Genomic DNA, 19528 nt, shown 5'->3' with positions numbered 1-19528 from the left:
TCTAAAATAATTTCCAAATTAAAAGAAACTCAATTAATACTTCACAGATGTATGTTATAAGAAGGGGATACTGAAAAGTTTTTAAAAGCAGAACTTATGGTTCAGCAGGTAAAGATATCTACTGACAAGCCTGAGTCCTCCAATGCCCTGGGTTCCACACAGTAGAAGGATGGAATCAACTCCCCACACAAATTAGTCTTTTAAAAACTGAACTTAGCTTGAGAGACCAAAAGATAAGCAGCGATTGTTAATACTATGTAGAGTAGGCGCGGTATAGCAGTAAGTTCCCTGAGGGGAGAGCTACCTCGCTGCATTCTTTCCCGCCTTCCCAGTTCCGGGTGGGTACGTGACCCAGCTCACAGTCTGCCTTCCCGCCTTCCCTGTTCTGGGTACGTGACTTAACTACGGCTTTGTTCAAACCACCCAATCAGACCCCTGTAACTATGCTTCTCGCTTCTGTAACCGCGCCTCCTGCTCCCGAGCCCTATAAAAACCCGTCACCCCAACCGAGAGGCGCGCAAGTCCTCCGATAGGCTTGGTCGCCCCGGGTACCCGTGTATCAAAATAAACCTCTTGGGGCTTGCATCCGAAGGCTGGTCTCGCTGTTCCTTGGGAAGCGGGGTCTCCCCGTCTAGATAGGCTCCAGGGAGTCTTTCATTTGGAGGTCCCACCGAGATCTGAGACCCCCGCCCAGGGACCACCGACCCAGCGTCGGGAGGTAAGACTGCTAAGACTGCCGGTTTTTTGTTCTGTGAGTCTTGTGTATCGTTGTGTTAAACGGTCTGTCTTTGTGTGAGTTCGTTTCCAGGGGGTTCGAGTCCCCCTGTGGTCTGGACTTGGCCAGGTCATCTGTATCAGACGGAAACTAGAAGGAGCCGACGGGCTCGTACTTCTATTCCGTGCCTCCTGGGAGACGTCTCAGGAGTGCCTGGTAGGGGAATCATTTGCTTCCCCGTCTGAAAGGTAACCCTTCTTGGGTTCCCTCCTGTCTGGAAACACGAGCCGAGTGGGACTCTTTGGGGCGACGCCCCTGAGAGAAGGCTACGTGCTTCATCTGGGAGATGGAGGAACCGGACCTCCGACAAGGTCTCCATCTGAATTTTTGTTTTTGCTTTGGCGCCGATCTCGTACCGCGGTTTGTGTTGTCTTCTGTCTGCCTGATTTTTGTCATAAGTGTAGTGAGTGTTGTTTGTCTGTCTACCTTTTGTTTTCTGTTCTGAAAGATCTCCCGAAACTTGTTTAAAATGTGTGCCTATGCGCTTTATTAGATCCATAAGCGCATATTGTATAGGCTGCCACGTGGTCTAAAGTGTCTCAGTGTCTCGCCGCCATCTTGACCTCACCATGTGATTTTATAATGTAACCGCCATCTTGGTAAGGGTAAAAAAAAAAAAAAAAAGAAAAAAAAACCTTGGTCAAATCTCATTTCCTTCTAGGTTAAAAGGATAGCTTATTTTAAATTGGTATTGGTTTTAAAAATTAAATTGCTTGCACTGGTAAATTCTGGTTTTAAAATCTGGTTTTAATTTTAAAGATTATGTTTATGCCTTGTGACTTCTACAAAAGGGGTACTTTGTTTTAATATTGCAAAAACGGGTTTTAAAAAATTGTTTAAAGTTTATCAGACATTTGGGTATGACAATGACTGAGAAAATTGCAGTTTTTAAAATGTATCTTATGGAGAGCTGTTTGTTTGATAAACTGATTTGTTTATAAAAAACATGTTTACACCCTGTTCTTTATCTTGAGACAAAGAAAAGGGGAAGTTTCACCAAGTTCCTTAAAGCTTGTTCTAAGTTCCTTAGAGTTTGTTTGTTACCTTTATGTTATCAGATACAGGAAAGTTATTTTAAAAAAATTTGGCAGTTTCAGAACTCCTCTTTATAGTAATGTAACTTGCTTTTGCTTTGCCTATAAAAAGCAAATCGTACGTAGACTCTGGGCTTCAGCAGGATCATGTCAGAATGGAAAGGATTTTAGTGAGAGTTTTTATGTCATCTGAAAAGCAAGAAAGAGAGCAAAAAAGTAAGCATGTCTGGTTAAGCCAGAAAAGAAAAGCTAGAAATCTGAATGTATATAGCATGTTGCAGAAGGTTAGTGGATGTGTTATAAAAAGCCAGAGAGTTAATATGATTTAAAGAAAAACTGTATTTTAAAATGTTATACTTCATTTAAAAGGCTGGTGATTCCTCATTACAAAATGTTTTTTATGCTCTTTTAAGGAAAAAATTCTAGCTGATAGGTTTGGTATGGCTAAAAGAATTACAGTTTAAAATTGTTCTGTTATGCAGTTGGTTCTAAAGCTTGTTCGATTACTGGGAACTTTTGGTTGTGGGGGATTATGGAAGCTCCGAAGTGTTTGCTGTATCATCAGCACCTAATGGCCATGTTTGGTATTGTCAGTCACAGCCTATGCTAATGCTAGCACATGGCCAGCCGCCATGATGGTTCAGCAATGGAGAGCGCGTGAAGCTGTAGTTTGGCTGCCATGTTTGTTTAAGGATTCCAGCTCAGTTCGGTTACACGTGGCCAGCCGCCATGCTGGTCCGGAGATATGTTTAGTCATTAGTGCTAAATGCAAAGCTTTTTAATGTTCAATTTTAATGCAAGTGGTAGGAGCAGCAAGATTAGCTAGCCTCTCTATAAACTGTATCCGAATAAAAGGTTTGCTTTGATTTTAGTTCAGAAAGAACAGATTTAAAGTCATGCTAAATACTGCAGTTGAGCCTTACCTAGTCTCTTGCCTATTTGTCTTAAAATATATACTTCTAGGACATGCATCTGGGAAATATGCTAGAATCAGAGATCATAGCATTCTGTTTTATAGGACACAGTTTAGAGCAGATGATAAAAACAGAGTAACTCGGATATGCTGGCCCTCAAGCTTGTCAGAAATCTGAATTAGGCATTTTAACATGTGTAAGCTTATTGTGACAGGAAGTCCCGCGATCCTGGCAGTAGGTCCCCCAAGGTCTCCGAGAAGATTTGGGCACAACGACAGATGAATGCTACTTTGGATTGTGGTATGCTAACCACTGGGCAATACTGCCTCAACTGGCCCACTGTTAGGGCCCAGCCAAAACTGTGGACACCTGGAGTCAATGTTTCACATTGCTAAGGGCGAGGTGAGGCCATTCTCTCGTTTCTTTCTCCACAGAAACAGTCTCTCATCTTATGTGCCTGGCAGAACTGCGTCTGTTCAGGATGCTGAAACACAGGAGCCAGGGACACTGCCTAGGTAATGGGCTAACTAGTCATCCCTGTCATTTTGATTGGCACATGGATTGGTATTTATTTAGCTTATAATTTATCCTTCTCAGGTCTCTGAACACCTTGACGGCTATGCTAAGCTTACGGTAGCTTTGCAGCTAGAGAAAAGACAATTAGATCGACTGTTAGCTCATTGATCAACTCATTAGCTAGAACCACAGAGTACTAGATACCTTATTTAGAAAAAAAGACAGGTTTGCCTTGCTCACAGGACTCATGTCTTAAGATAAATAAGTGGAGCTTATATAGGGTCTGAAAATATAGGAGTTTAGGTTGTAAAAATCTAGAGTGTTATTATTTAGTTTAAAAAAATGTTTCAGGGTTGATAAATTCAAAAGATTGGACAGTCTAAGTAGTTTTTTTTAATATAATTATAAGTTATAAAGAGATAAATATTTTAAAGGAGATTAAAAATGGGAAATATTTTAAATTTCTCCCCCCTCTTTGCTACTGTTGTGCTTATGTTATAAAATTTTAAAAGTTCAGAGTTTCGGCATTGATCAATAGAGTTCTGATAAGTTGATGGAGCAATAACTGCCTATTATTCAGTCACCAGGTTAAGATTTTAATTTCCTTTGTTGGCTTCTAAAGATAGACTAAAGGTGCTTCTCGTTATTTTAAAAACATCTGTTTAATGTGTGTATCTGACCCAAAAGTCATAGCTTTTAGTATGGTATTCTTAATATCTGCCATTTCTGGGGTAGATTTTGACACAGAAATAACCTATTCCTTCTAGTTGCTTTGTTAAGGAAAGTCCAAGCATCCAGGGTTTAGCACTAAAAGCCAGTAATGTATTTCTGCCTAACTTTCCAGTGTAAACATAAAAGTAAAAGTGAAAACTAAAAGTATATGCTGAGTGTATGAAAATGGCCAAGCTTCATTCGTGACTAATTACAAACAGCTATGCCCACAGAAAAAAAAATGTTACTGTGGACACACTTAGGTTGTGTATAAAGGTTATAAAACAAACAGCTAACTGATACTCATTCAATGGGATGCAGTTTTACCTGTTACTCTCAAAATGTTTGATTTGCTGATATGTTACTTTTCTGAGTATTTAAAATTATGTATATTTCCTTTTGTGTACTAAAATTTCATATGAGTTTCAGGATGTGACCTGGATCTGGCATAGCTCAAAAGGATCACAGATGAGATTTTCCCTGATCTTTCCCATTTAATAGACAAATTTTAACTTCTGTCTCCAGTCTAAATTTGTCTCAGCAGATCTTCACCTGTTTAACTCTGTCCGGGATCAGCTGTGGACAGCAAGCTGAGATCTGGACTTCCTGGAAACTGACATGATTGCTCCCTGCCTCTTCGGGTGGATCAACGAACCAGATGCTTGGGACTTCCCCATTGCCCAGCCTTTGACTGGCATTTCAGCTTTCCTAGCCCCTGATGCCTACGGTCCAACGGTCAGCTCGAAGAAGCTCCAGAAGATGGATCTACGCCCAAATCCCCCTTAGCAGGCTGAAATGCTAAGTCAAAAGGGGCTCCCTGGCATTAGCTATTGTCTTGGACATCTGCTTAGCTGAAATGGACACTAATATTGCAGCAACTGGGCTAAAAGCCTAGAGAGATCCTGTAATAGTTCTCCTTGGCTTACTACCCCTATATCCACCCTGAAGGGACCCCAGATCCCATTATAAAAATAAATAAATAAATCTATAAGATACAAGGGGTCATATATCTGGAAGACCCAAGATTGGGTCTTCAAATGATCATAGGAAAGGGGGAAATGAGAGACCAAAAGATAAGCAGCGATTGTTAATACTATGTAGAGTAGGCGCGGTATAGCAGTAAGTTCCCTGAGGGGAGAGCTACCTCGCTGCATTCTTTCCCGCCTTCCCAGTTCCGGTGGGTACGTGACTCGGCTCGCAATCTGCCTTCCCGCCTTCCCTGTTCTGGGTACATGACTTAACTACGGCTTTGTTCAAACCACCCAATCAGACCCCTGTAACTATGCTTCTCGCTTCTGTAACCGCGCCTCCTGCTCCCGAGCCCTATAAAAACCCGTCACCCCAACCGAGAGGCGCGCAAGTCCTCCGATAGGCTTGGTCGCCCCGGGTACCCGTGTATCAAAATAAACCTCTTGGGGCTTGCATCCGAAGGCTGGTCTCGCTGTTCCTTGGGAAGCGGGGTCTCCCCGTCTAGATAGGCTCCTGGGAGTCTTTCAAGCTGTGTAGTAGTGCCGCATACCTTTCATTCCAAGGCTCAGGTAGCAGAGGAAGACATCTCTGAGTTCCTCAATAAGAACTTGTCTCAAAAAACAAAAATAAAAAAAATTACCGTTGTTTCTCCACAACTTGTAGGCACCAAGATGGCTCAGCAGGTAAAAAGCCCTTGCCACACTAGCCAGATGTTCAGTTCCAGGAGAGAAAGGACTCCTCAAAGTTGTGTTCTTACCTCTACATGAACACTATGGGCCCCAAACTAATAATACCAGATTGTTGTCCTAACCTAGAAGATTCTGATAAAGTGCAAGCTGGAGCCCAGAAATCTCTGTCTGTTTTGGAGATAGGGTCTTGCTATGTAGTCCCAACTAGCCTTAAGTTCTAGCCTCATTTAAATAGAGAAAAAAACTGAGACAGAGGACAAAGAAAAAGACAGTATTTTACATAAATAATACCCAGACTCCATTACTTCACCATGTGGCCCTCAAGGGCATGCACCACCTACCCAACCCTTTTTCCAAGTTTCTAAAATGACTTAAGTGGTCAGTACCCATTTAATGACCCAAGGGCAAAAAATTTCATCATCTCCCTTCAATACCTGAATTTATGGAAAGCACCAAATACTGGAAATACCTAGGCAAACTTAATGAATCCTGCCTTGTTATCCTGATCTAGTTTCTATGTAAAAGAGATCAAACTGGAAGATACTGGTATTCAATGCTTCCAAATTCAGACACTAATTACCACTTAAGAAAAATATAAAGATAATCTGTTGGGCATGGTAGCACATACCTTTGATCCCAGTACTTGGGAGAGGCAGGGGCAGGTGGATCTCTGTGAGTTCAAGGCCAGCCTGGTCTACAAAAAGTGAGTCCAGGACAACTAAAAAAAGAAAATCTAAATATCCCTCAGGAACTTGCTTCAATTTCATTTTTGTAAAATCATTAAATTTGCTACCAAAATTTACTACCAATTTATCCAGATGCAAACAGATTGACCTATAAAATCTATTTTTATTAATTTATGCTAATGCTAAAACCAAATAACATTTGAAGGATTTTGGACCAAAGCCTGATAGTAGTTATAAAGGCATTCCTTACACTAATGTGTTTATTTTCCTTTTCTGAGCTGGGCTCTGTGTATGTTGCCTAGATTGGCTTGAATTCCTACACTATGACTCCAATTCCTCAATTATCTCATTATCTTGAATACAGCACCTCTGCTTTGGGTTGTAGTTCTAAAATGTGCAATATTTCATTCCAAAAGATACATACTAAGGACGTATGGAATAAAACTGCTTCAAATAATTATATTAGGGTAAAAGCTAAAACAAAAATTTTAAAAACTGGGGCTGGAGAGATGGCTCAGCACTCAAGGGCACTGGCTCTTCTTCCAGAGGTCCTGAGTTCAAGTCCCAGCAATCACATGGTGGCTCATAACCATCTATAATGAAATCTGGGGTCCTCTTCTGGCTTGTATGCCTATACATGCAGGCAGAATACTGTATACATAAGAAAGAAAGAAAGAAAGAGAGAGAGAGAGAGAGAGAGAGAGAGAGAAGAAAGAAAGAAAGAAAGAAAGAAAGAATGAATGAATGAATGAATTTAAAAACTAACAATATAGGCAGTACAAAATTATAGCATGAATACTAAAGAGCAATTTTTAAAACTATAGCATAAACCAAACATTGTACGTTTGTCATCTAGCACTTAGGAGAAGGGAGGAAGACCAGGAGTTCATGATCATCCCAAGTTGTCTCAAAACATAAAATTAAAAAATATTTTCCCAAGACAGGGTTTCTCTGTATAGCCCTGGCTGTCCTGGACTTGGTTTGTAATCCAGGCTGGCCTGGAACTCACAGAGATCCACCTGCCTCTGTCTCTCAGACTGCTGGGATTATAGGCATGTGCCACCATACCTGGCCAAAAAGAAGAATGTTAAATGAGGGATTAAGAGCATTTGTTGCTCTTGCAGAGGACCTAGGTCCAGTTCCCTGTGCCTATATGGTACTGCTAATTCGACAACCTTTTAGAACCTCCAGTAGCACCAAGTAGACATATGATGTACATATATACATACAGGCAAAACATTCATACACATAAAATTAAGTCTAATAATAAATAATAATGAGAAAATAAATAAAATGAAATAGAAAAATATAAAACTGCAGTATTAAAAAAAAAATCGCAGAGTGAGCAGGATGTGGTGGTAAACACCTGTAATCCTGTAATCCCAGGATTTAGAGAAGCAGAGCAGGTGGATCTCTGTGAGTTCAAGGCCAGCGTAGTCTACAAAGCAGGTCCAAGACAGCCAGGGCTGCACAGAGAAGCCAAGCCCTCTGTGTGTGTGTGTGTGTGTGTGTGTGTGTGTGTGTGTGTGTGTATGTTGACATGTATTACCTGTAGTCCTATCATTCAGGAGCCTAAGTTCTAGTTCAACTGGGGTTATATTCTTCACACTCAGAAAACTTCCCTGCACATGTAATACAAGTAGTTCGAACACTGACAATAGTGAGATCTCCATGAAAAAAATAAAAAAAAATTAAAAGCAATGTTATCTGGTTAACACTTTAATTTCACCGCAAAAGGATGATCATTCTGCTTCAGCCTTAAGGGTATAGGTGTGTACCACAACACACCAGGGGCTTCTAATTTTAGATATATAGATATGTTTACATATGCACAGACTATTTCTGGAGGATTACATTTTGAACTGTTAAGTGACTTTCAGGGGCAAGCTTTCTGAATACACTTACTGCTTATTTTCCTATACCAGTCTTGAAAAATAATGTTAACTATCACTGCTATAAAACTTGAATTTCTATATATTACAGTGATAAAATTATATTCACTCTTAAGACTTTTTTACCAAATTTACAAACCTAAATTTAAACAGTTCTTATAAAGAAAAAAATACTTAACTTATTAAGTTGCTCTTTTTAATTTTACTTCTGTAGTGTTAGAGTCAAACCTAAGGCCTGTGCATCCTAAGCAAGCACCCAGCCACTGAGTTACACCCCGGGCCCCTGATAGCACACATAAACAAGGATTAAGAAGTGAAATGAAGAAGAGGTAGGGAAGCTAGACAGGGTTAGGGCTACAACTTTCCTTGATCACTTTGTCCTGACAACCTCAGGATAGTAGCTTCACAATGCATTGGTACTGTAATAGAATCCTTTAGTTTACAACAAAATATAACCAATCCAACAGTGAATTCCAAGAAACTAAAGGTAGCATTTAACAGCATTTTCAGCTGTTAAATATATTCAACTGTACAAATTAATTCTTTAGGACTGGAGAGATGAGATGGCGGTTAGGCATACTTCAGCTCTGTTCTTCCAGGGGATCTGATGCCTCAGGCCTCTCTGGGCACTTGCATTCACATGGACATACCTAAATGCAGACACCTATATCTACACACACTTAAAAGAAATGTATTTTAATTCATTTACATTTACTTGCTTATTTGTGTGTGTGCACGTGTGTGTCTGAGTCAGAGCAACCCAAAGGACTTGGCTCTCTCCTACTATGTGGGTCCCTCAGGGTCCGTGACCACCCACAGGCTCACCTACATGTAAACAGGCAGGCCTCCAGCTTATAAAGGTCAGCCTATCTCTGCCTCCAAGTTTGGCTTTAAAGGAGCATGCCACCACAGCAGCTCTTGCTTCCTTTTACAGTGGACATGTATGGTTGAACACAAAGAAATTAACACATGCATACACTACAGCTACTCTACATGAAAGCTTCCATGTTTAGCAGTCTAGAGTTCCTCAAATAGTTAGAAACAGATTTTCACAGCAATTCTATTCCTAGGTAAACACCCACAAGAAATGAAAACCCCAATCAAATGAAACCCCAACTGAAAACACCCAGAAGAAATACAGGCAACAAGTTGGGTTTTCCCCCTTCTTTTTGGGAAGGAGGTCACAGAGTTGGGAGTCAGATTGTGAACAGAGTGAATGATGTAAAATTCCCAAATAACCAATAAAGATACTGTTTTTGGGAGTGGGGATGAAAAAAAATCTATGTTCCAAATTATTTTGCAACACAAAGGGTAACAACAGTATTATTCATAATATTCAAACAGTGAAACAATTTAAGTGTCCAACTAACATCCAAATAATGCTGTGTTAATAAAAAATTTAAACAGATACATGCCTCAGCATGGGAAAAACTTCAAACACACCACAAACGCTCACACACTTACTTACTCCATAGTATGCCCATAGTATGATTTCACTCACATAAAAAGTCAAAATCTAAGCTGGGCACTTGGGGAGGTAAAAGCAGGAATTCAAAATCCTCAGCTACACAGAGAGTCCAAGGCCAGCTAGGCTAACATGGTGTCAAATGATAAAGACAGAAAAAGGCACACACCTTTAATCCCAACACTGGGAAGGATGGGGGTATATCTTTGAGTTTATGGCCAGCCTGCTCTACAGAGTTCCAGGACATCCAAGGCTACACAAATGAAGCCTGTCTTGGAAAAAAAAATACAAAATTCCCTCCCCCCAAGAAAGAAGAAAGCAGAAAAAAAGATTCAAAAGAAAAATCTAATTAAAAATAAACTGTAAGCTGGACTGTGGTGGGGCACGCCTTTAATCTCACCACTTGGGAGGCAGAAGCAGGCGGATCTATCAGCTCTAGGCCAGCCTGGTCTACAGAGCACCTTTCAGGACAGCCAGACCTATATAGAGAAACCCTGTCTCAAAAAAAAAGAAACAAACAAATATACATACATACTGGAGCTGGGCCTGGTGGTGCACAGCTTTTATCCCAGCTCTTGGGAGGCAGAGGCAGGAGGATCTCTGAGTTCAAGGCCAGCCTAGGCTATAGCATAACTTTCAGAACAGCCAGGACTATACAGAAAACAAAAAAATACATATAGCTTTAGCCTGGTATGGTAATACACACCTTTAATCTCAACAAGCAAATTCTATGACAGCCTGATCTACATAAGTTCAAGGGCAGCCAAGGGTACATAAAAAGACTCAAGTCTCAAAATTCCAAATTCCAACAAAGAGCATAGCCTTAAAATTGTTCAGGCTAGGGCAAGCAAGATATCTCAACAGTTAACATATAGAATCAACTTGTACCAGCTGTCCCCTGACTTCCATAAGAATGTTCTGGCACCCACCAAATATACTTGTATGCGCACGCACGCACGCACGGTGCTCTGTTTAAATTTCTTTTTAAAAAATATTTTTATAGACAGGCTATAAAAAGTGGCACCCTCCTTTAATCCTAGCACTCCGGGTGGCAGAGGAAGATGGATCTCTATGAGTGTGAGGCCAGCCTGGTCTACCAAGTAAGTTCCAGGATAGTCAGGACTACACAGAGAAACCCTGTCTTGAGAAATTAATTTATTTAACTATTATTTAATTATAATTTCTTTTAACTATTAATTTAACTATGCCACTGAACAATTGTACACTTTTAAAACTAAGGTTTACTCATATATTTGTGTAGGTATGTGCACCATACACCCACTTAGTGCCTGCCAGAGTCAGAAGAGGGCATCAGATTCCCCAGAACTAGAGTTATTATGGTTGTAAACTACCATTTGGGTGCTTAAAAGTAAATCCAGGTCATCTGCCAGAGCAACACATGCTCTTAATGGCTGAACCAGCACATTATTGTTTTGTTTTTTGGGTTTGGGGAGTTGTTTGTTTTGAGACAGGGGTCTGAATTCAGGCTGGCTTGAATTCACTTTGTAGTTGAAAATTATTTCAGATGTGGTGACATCCCTTTAACTACAGACCACCACAGGCAGAAGCAGGCTGACCTATGTATTCAAAGCCAGCCTTTCTTACATAGTTACTTCTAGGACAGCCAAGGCTACACAGAGAGACCCTGTCTTGAAAACAAGAACAAAAAAGGAGCTCCCTGCAACAAGCAAAGGCGACTCAAAGATGAGGTTGCCCAGAAAGCATTTTTCTTTTTTCTTTTTTTTTTTAAGATTTATTTATTTATTACTTATGCAATGTGTTAGCATGTACACCTGTACGCCAGAAGAGGGAACCAGATTTCATGTTTAGATGGTTGTGAGCCACCATGTGGTTGCTGGGAATTGAACTCAGGACCTTTGGGAAGAGCAATCAGTGCTCTTATCCTCTGAGATATCTCTCCAGCCCCCCAGAAAGCATTTTTCAAAGCTAGAAAGTTTCTTAAATCAGAATTTTGTAGTGTTCACATAACTTACTTTCCATGTTTTTCAAGTGACCTCTTTAGCTTAGGCCACAATTTACCAAGAGTAGCTTGAGCTGGAGCTGTAACTCAGCGATGCAGTACTTGACCTAGCACACATAGGTTAGCATTCTTAACAAGCACCTTACTAGATGAGCCATCTTGTCAGCCCCTGTGCCAATTCTTAACTTCAGCTGTAGAGGAACACACTAAAAGCCTTGTTTTAAGACAAAAACACTGGGGGGAAAAAACCAAACAAACAAACAAACATCACAAATTGGCCTTTTTCCAAAGAAGAACTAATCAGATTAACATAAGGGGAAAAAAAAAAGCAGAAATATACCACTGAACAATTTTCTCACAAAAACTGAAACAACCTCTGAAGAGTACAGGTTAAAATGCAAGAATTTTATGCCAAGCTTGATGACCTGAGTTCAATCTCTGGTACCCATACTGCAGAAGCAGAGAACTAAGTCCCACAATTTGTCCTATGACCTCCACATGTGCACCATCAATCACATCAGGGCTAGAGAGATAGCTCAGTGATTAAGAGCACTTTCTTGCAGAAGACCCAGGTATGAGCTCACAGGATGGACATCTTCAGATATCTTCAATCATCAGGCATACATTGGGCACACAGACGTACATGCAAGCAAAGTACTTATGTTTGAGGGGAAAAAAAAAAGGTACAACATGGCTGGAGAGATGGCTCAGCTTTAAGAGCACTTGATATGCTCTTAAAGAGGAACCAGATTCGGTTCCTAGCACTTGTTTAGGGGCTTACAACAACCTGTGACTCTAGTTCCAGGACATTCATTGCCCTGTTCTAGCCCCCTTAGACACCAGGCAGGCCATACGATACACATATACAAACAAGCACTCACATACACATATAAAAATAATTTTGTTTTTTGAGACAGAGTTTCTCTGCCCAAGTCTGGCTGTCCTGGAGCTCACTGTGAAGACCAAGTGAGTCTCAGACTCACTCACTAGAGCTGCCTGTCTCTGCCTCCGGAAAATATACACCATAAATACTAAGGAGGCAGAGGCAGGTGGAGCTGAGATCTACAACATTGAAGGAAAGCCTGTGCCAAGATAACCCCTCCCTTCAAAACAAACTAAAATTGACTCATTGGACTATTTTACGTAATTTTGTAAATTAAAAAGAAAACAAGTGCAAGTGTATGTGGTGTGTGGTGTGTAAAATGCAATAAAAAATTTTTTAAAGAACTTCTGAGGGCCAGATGTGTTGGTAAACATCTTTAATCTCAGCATTCAGAAGATGGATATCTGAGTTCCAGGACAGCTGGGGTTTTGTTGGGACCCTGTTTCAAGGCCCCCGCCCCCAATAATTTTGAGGGCTAGAGTGATGGCTCAGTAATTAAGAGCACTTGCTATTTCTCAAGAGGACTCAAGATCAGTTTCCAGAAACCAAACTAGAGGGCTCATAGCCCTCTGCAACTCCAGTTCCAGGGAATCTGATGTCCTCTTCTGGCTTCTCAAAACACACACTCCCTGCTCCCTCCCCATTGCAAACATTCACAAAAACACACACAAAAGTTTCTTAAATTTTTTGTTTTGAGGTTAAGGATGTAACTCAATTGGCAGAGTGCTTGCCTGGCACAAACCATGCACTCGGTTCACTCTCCAGCATGGCAAAAACTTGGCATGATGACAAGGCTCTAATGCCAGCACTTTGGTAGTAGGAGGCTGGAAGATCAGAAGTTGAAAGTTATCCCTGCTTATATAGCTCAAGGCTGGGCAGTGAGGGTGCTTCACCGTTTTATTTCTTTGTTTTGGGTTGTTTTTTTGTTTTGTTTTGTTTTTTTGTTTTTTGAGACAAGGTTTCTCTGTGTAGCCTTGGCTATCCTGGACTTGGTTTGTAGACCAGGCCAGCTTTGAACTCAGAGCCCCTCCTGCCTCTGCCTCCCTGAGTGCTACAACAGAGGTGTGCCACCACACACAGATGATGGTGCTCACCTTTAATCCCAGTACTAAGGAGGCAGAGGCAGATGGGTCTCTGAATTCGAGGCCAGCCTGGTCTACAGAGAGTTCCAAGACAGCCAGGGCTGCAGAGAAACCCTGCCTCAAACAAAATAATGCTGGGTGTGGTGTACACCTTTTAGCTCAGCATTTGGGAGGAAGAGGCAGGAATTCTGTGAGTTCAAAGCCAGCCTGGTCTACAAAGCAAGTCTAGGACAGGTGGGGCTGTTACACAGAGAAACCCTGTCTCAAAAAAGAAAAAAACAAAAACAAATAAAAACGCTGGGGAAATGGGTCAGGGGATGAGAACACTGACAGGTCTTCCAGAGGACCCCGCTCAATTTCTGGCACCCATATGGTAGCTCACAACGGTCTATAACTCCAATATCTGACATCCTTACACAGACATACATGCAAACAACACTAGTGCACATAAAATAAAAATAATCTTTAAAAGAAAACAAAAGAAAGAAATATAAATAGTGGCCGAAGAGTTGGCTCAGTGGCTAAAAACACTTGCTGCTCTTGCAGAGGACCTGGGTGCCCAGTACCCTCATGGGGATGGCAGCTATCTATAACTCCAGTTTCAGAGGACATCCCAATGTCTTCTTCTGAACTCCAAAGGCACCAAGCAAGCACACATGTGGTACACACACATACATGAAAGCAAAACATTCAGACACATAAAACAAATCTTTAAAGGAGGGACATGAATTTGAATGAGAAAAAGGAATACAGGGGAGAGATTAAAGGACAGCTGTCCTAGAACTCACTCTGCAGACCAAGCTGGCCCGGAACGCAGAGATACACCTGCCTCTGCTTCCTAAGCACTGGGATCAAAGGTGTGCACTACTGCCTGGCTTTATTTTAAAATAGTATATGCTACCAAGAGTATTTCCATATTTCACGGTTTTTAAAAAACAAATTCCAACAGAGTTTAACTTCAACACATTTACCTTAACTATCAGCTGTTCCAGTAATAATATTTCTTGAAACTTACACTTTAAGATGTGTGGTATTGCTTTAATCCCAGAACTCTGGAGCTGGAGGCAGAGGCAGAGGAAAAGGCAGGCTGATCTCTGTGAGTATGAGTTCAAGGCCTGCTGGTCTACAGAACAAGTTCTAGGTCAGGCAGGGATACAAAGAAAAACCTTGTCTCAAAAAAAAAACAAAAACAAAAAAAAACAAAAACAAAAAAAAAACAACAACCATATCCTTTAAAATTAACCAGTAGTTTGCTTTAAAAGTGTTTTCCAGGAAATTTATCGTATGAACTCCACTCTGCGCAATACTTCCAGTGTCTACAAATGAGCTTCTACATTTGACAGTACACATAACACACCTCAACATAGGGACAAGAACACCCTTACAATCTATCACTGATGACCTCGAGCCTTTACTTAGTAACTTTAAGCACCTGCATCTAAAAAATATAGTGTATGCTGACCACAAAAGATGAAGCAAACAGTTGGTAAGGATACCACACTCTTACATAATATTCTAAAAATGTCCTTTTACTAAGTATTCAGCAACTATCACAGGCATGAATGTTAAGCATTCTCTATCAATCCTATTTTCAACAAAGTTGACCCAGTTTAAAGCCTGAAATTGAGGCTTTTGAATGTTAGAAAATAAGAGTTAAGTAATTGGGTAGTCCTAAAAATACACATCACAACTACATGACTAAGATATATTCGTTTAAAACTTGTGCCAAGATAACCCCTCCCTTCAAAACAAACTAAAATTGACTCATTGGCCTATTTTACTTAATTTTGCAAATTTAAAAAAAAATAATGGATTCCTAAACACTCATTTTCCTTGGTCTCTGCCCCCACTTCATCTTCACTCAAAGATTCCACCCTCCAAAAAATACTTAAGTCAAATCAAGATTAAAAAACAAAACAAAACAAAAAAACAGCAACAACAACAACAAAAATAAAAACTCAGTATCTCCAAGTACTGAACTAAGGAATAATTCGTGAAAAACAATAGAAATAATGTCTATATAGTGGCTGCCACTCTACCTTGGGAAACCCTCTCACCTCACATGCCTCACAAGCCCATTTGCTGGAGCTAACTAACCACCTAAGCAAAAGCTTTTAATTTTGTCTCCCTTAAAGTGGGAAACTATCAATCTGCCTGACACGTTCCACCCTTTGTGGATGTTTGTACATGGGGGGAGGGAGGTTGGAGGGTGTTAGTAAACTTGGTAGCAGAGGACAAAGGGCATTGAAAGCAGCAGAGACTATATAAAGTAAATGGAAAATGAGGGCAGAAAAGAAGGCTAAATTAGAGTCCCCTCAAGACAACGCAAGCACACCGCCCTCCCTTTTTTGGCCACCCTCCCCCCACGGGTTTTCTTCCTTATTATCATCATGTACTGGAATCAAAAGTTGGACCATCACTACCCAAGACCAACAAATCCTCCAAATGTCAGGGCACTAGCAACACCGAGAATGACAGGCTAATGTTTTACACACACACATACATATACATACATACATACACACACACACACACACACACACACACACACACACAAAGAGAAAAGTCCAATCCAATAAGTGCAGGTCACCCTGCCCTCTGGGGCAGTTCCAGCCTGCGCAGAGAAGGCTAGGATGGGTCTAATAAGAGAAGATAAACCTTCCGTATTTCCACACACCCCCTCAGCTGGAGAGACAAAACAAAGGCAGCCCTCCTTCCCGGTAGCCACTACCCCAGCCACAGAGGCTTTCCTATTTCCCGGTGTAGACAGGCCTCCCGCCCCCACCCCATGACAAAGAAAAGGCACTGGGTGAGCGAGCGAGGCCTTCCTGCCTGCGCGGGTGGGGGAGGGGGTTGCGAGGTGAGGAGACCCCTCGGCTCCCCCGAGCTCACGCTCCCGGCCCGCAGCCGACGACGGCGGAGGCCCAGGAAGCTGGGCCGGGGAGGGGTGGGGGGTACCTTAAAGTAGCCGCCTTCGTAGAGGGTGTTAGGGGGTCCGAAGATGGCCACCTCCCAGTTGTAAAGGTCGGACTCATCCACCAGGGTGATCCGGAAGCCCTCCACCGGCTCCTCCTGCAGGGATTTCAGCTCGAGCATCAGGGCTTTCTGCGAGCTGGTCATCTGCTGCTGGGCCATCGTGGCGGCGGCGGCGGCGGCGGCGGCGGCGGAGGCCGAGCGGGGCCGCGGCCCCAGTCCTCGCGCACCGGCCGGCCCGGACCAGGCCCCTCCCCTCCGCTCGCCCTCGGGCCGGGCCGGGCCCCTGTCCTCCCTCACACACCCGGCGGGGCCGCAGCAGGCCCCAGACGGCCCGCGGGCCCGCCCGGGGTCCTCCGCACTCCCGACGCGGGCCGGCCGGGGCCCTCCTCGCTGTCGGCCGGGCGGGGGCGGGCCTGAGGGAGTTGGGGGAATCCGCTCCGGGCCCCGGGCCTCCCCCCCCCCGGAGGGGGCCTCTCCTCGGTAGGGTGGGGGGGGGAGTGGAGGTGGGAGCGAAGGAAGGCGGCGGAGGGCAGGCGATGCCGAAGACAGGGGGGCCGGGCCGGCCCGGGAGCGCCGTGCTCGCCCGCTCGCTCGCCCTCTCCTTCTCGGCGGGGGCCGGAGGGGCGCACGAGGGTCGGGGTCTCCGGACGCCGGCGGCGGCGGCGGCGGCGGCTGCGCGGGGGGGAGGGGCGGTGGAGGAGAGCGAGAGCGCCTCGCGCCGCGGGAGCTACGGAGCCGAGGAGGAGGAGGAGGAGGAGGAGGAGGGAGGGAGAGAGGGAGGGAGGGAGAGGAGGAGGGGCGCGCGCCGGGAGGGGGCCGGCTGGCGGCGGCGGCCCAGTGCGCGTGCGCGCGCCCTTCCCTCCTCCCTCCTTTTCTCCTCCCGCCCTCCCCGCTCGGCTCTGCCCCGCTCCTGCTCCCGCCTGCCCGCTTTTCCCCCGCCGCGCCCCGCGGTGGCGGCGCTTTGTGACGCCTGCGCGTGTCCCCCTCACCCTTAAAGAGCCAAGCGGTGTCGGGTGGGGGGATCAAGGGCGAGCGGGCCAGGATCGCTTGGGGCCGCAAGTGACGGTTGTGCGGCTGGACGCCGCGGTTCCAGAGGCGTGCCCCGGAAGGAACCTCAGGTCCTGATGCTCCGGGCGCTCTCGCCCTGTGCTCCCGCAGCCTTCCCTGGAGGAGCCCCCGTTTCGCCGACACCCACCGTGTAGTCCTCACACTGAGCAGATGCTTGAATAGGCTACGTCTCCCACTGGTCGAGCCCCTGGGCAAGTCGCCCACCTCAGGGATAGGCAGAAGCAGGCTGAGTGTGAGTTCAAGGCTAGCCTGGCCTACATAGCAAGTTCCACGACAGCCAGAGCTGTCAGAGAGAACCTGTCTAAAAAAAAAAAGAAAGAAAGAAAAGAAAAAAATAAGGAAAGAAAAGATAAGAGAAACCAGAATACTGAGAAAAGTCCCAAACAAATCATTTGAATTCAGAAAGCTTCATTTTAACTACTTGATCAGCTTCTGTAAAAGATTAAGCCTAACACAAGGAATTTTAATGGTTAGATTAAATTAATTTTAAAAAAGTTCTAGTTTCCATCTTGTAGCATCCTCCATAGTACAGGACAACTAGTGGGGTTCATAAACCAGTACCTACAGCTCGGGATGATGCCGAGTTTGTAATCCCAGGATTCCGGAGGCTGAAGCAGAAGAATTCTTGACCTGCCTGATTTACACAAGAACCTGTCTTAAAGTCCGAGTGCTGCTGCTCATAGGCACCCAGGACTCTCGGATTAGAAACAAGAGGATCGGTTCTGAGACAGCCTGGGCTGTCCAAGACCCTGTCTCAAAACCAAGGAGCCTGTGAGAAGCCTCAGCAAATAAAAGAAACTGCTGCTCTTAAGCCTTATGACAGAAGAGTCCCAGGATCTACGTGGTGGAAGTAAAGATCTAACTCCTCAAGTTGTTCTCTGACCTATACTCAGTGCTTGCTGTGGTACACACTAAATGAAAAATAATGTGATTTTAAATTGTTTAAATATTTTAGTTGTACTTTATTTTGTGCCTGTGTAACATGTTCAAGCCTAGAGAGAGAACTCAGTGGTTAGCATGTACCTTGCTTCAAAAGGACCTAAGTTCAAATTCCCAACACCTATATCAGATAGCTCACAATCACAACTCCAGCTCCAGGGCATCTGATGTTCCTGGCCTCTGTGGGCACCCACACGCACATGCGATTATGTACCCAGAGACAAATTAACACATGTCTTTTTTAATATAAAAACAGAGGGCACTGGAGAAATGGGTCAGCAGTTAAGAACACTTACTGGTCTTACAAAGGACCTGGGTTCAGTTCCCAGCACCCACATGGTAACTCAAAACCACTTTTAACTCCACTAACATGGAGATCCAACACTTTCTCATCTCCATGGGCACTGTATACACACGATGCACAGACATACATTCAGGCAAAACACCCGTACAGATTAAATAAAAAATGTTTCTTACTTGTTTATTTTGATTTTTTGAGACAAGTTTCTCTATGTAGCCTTGGCCATCCTGGAACTTGGACTGTAGACCAGGCTGGCCCAAACTCAGAGGTTTGCTTGCCTCTGCCTCCAGAGTGCTTCTATTAAAGACGAGCAGCACCATTGCCTGGCTTTAAAAGGATCTTTAGTTTTTGGGGTTTTTGTTTTGTTTTGTTTTTTGAGACAAGGTTTCTCTGTGTAGCATTGGCTGGTCTAGACAGGCTTTGTAGATCAGGATGGCCTTGAACTCAGAGCTCTGCCTGCCACTGCCTCCCAGAGTGCTGGGATTACAGGCATTCACCACCAGGCCTGGCTAAAAGAATTTGCTTAAACCCCAAATGTTTCTATTTCTGCCACCTCTTTCTCTTTAAGCAGTTGCCTAGTGGCAAATGGCAACATTCAGGTCTTCATGAAGACCTGAGGATTAAGGCCATCACTCCAGAGGAGGAGC

The 19528-nt window shown here is 43.6% G+C and overlaps 1 protein-coding gene across 2 annotated transcripts in view; it reads right to left on the bottom strand.

Annotated features, from left to right (window-relative positions):
- Ube2r2 (ubiquitin conjugating enzyme E2 R2) overlaps positions 1-17324 on the bottom strand; it is a 60359-nt gene extending 43035 nt beyond the window's left edge. The window contains exon 1 of one of the 2 annotated variants that reach the window (XM_060378072.1): positions 16556-17324. In XM_060378072.1, the coding sequence (XP_060234055.1) occupies positions 16556-16732 (177 nt within the window). In that variant the 5' untranslated portion in view covers positions 16733-17324. The remainder of the gene's footprint in view (positions 1-16555) is intronic. The other variant, XM_021634452.2, reaches the window with a different exon arrangement.
- Positions 17325-19528: the final 2204 nt, after the last annotated feature.

This window comes from Meriones unguiculatus, chromosome 1, assembly GCF_030254825.1.
Source record: "Meriones unguiculatus strain TT.TT164.6M chromosome 1, Bangor_MerUng_6.1, whole genome shotgun sequence".
Taxonomy (NCBI): Eukaryota; Metazoa; Chordata; class Mammalia; order Rodentia; family Muridae; genus Meriones; species Meriones unguiculatus.
Note: the sequence above shows the minus strand (reverse complement) of the source record. Positions and strands in the feature narration are given on the sequence as shown.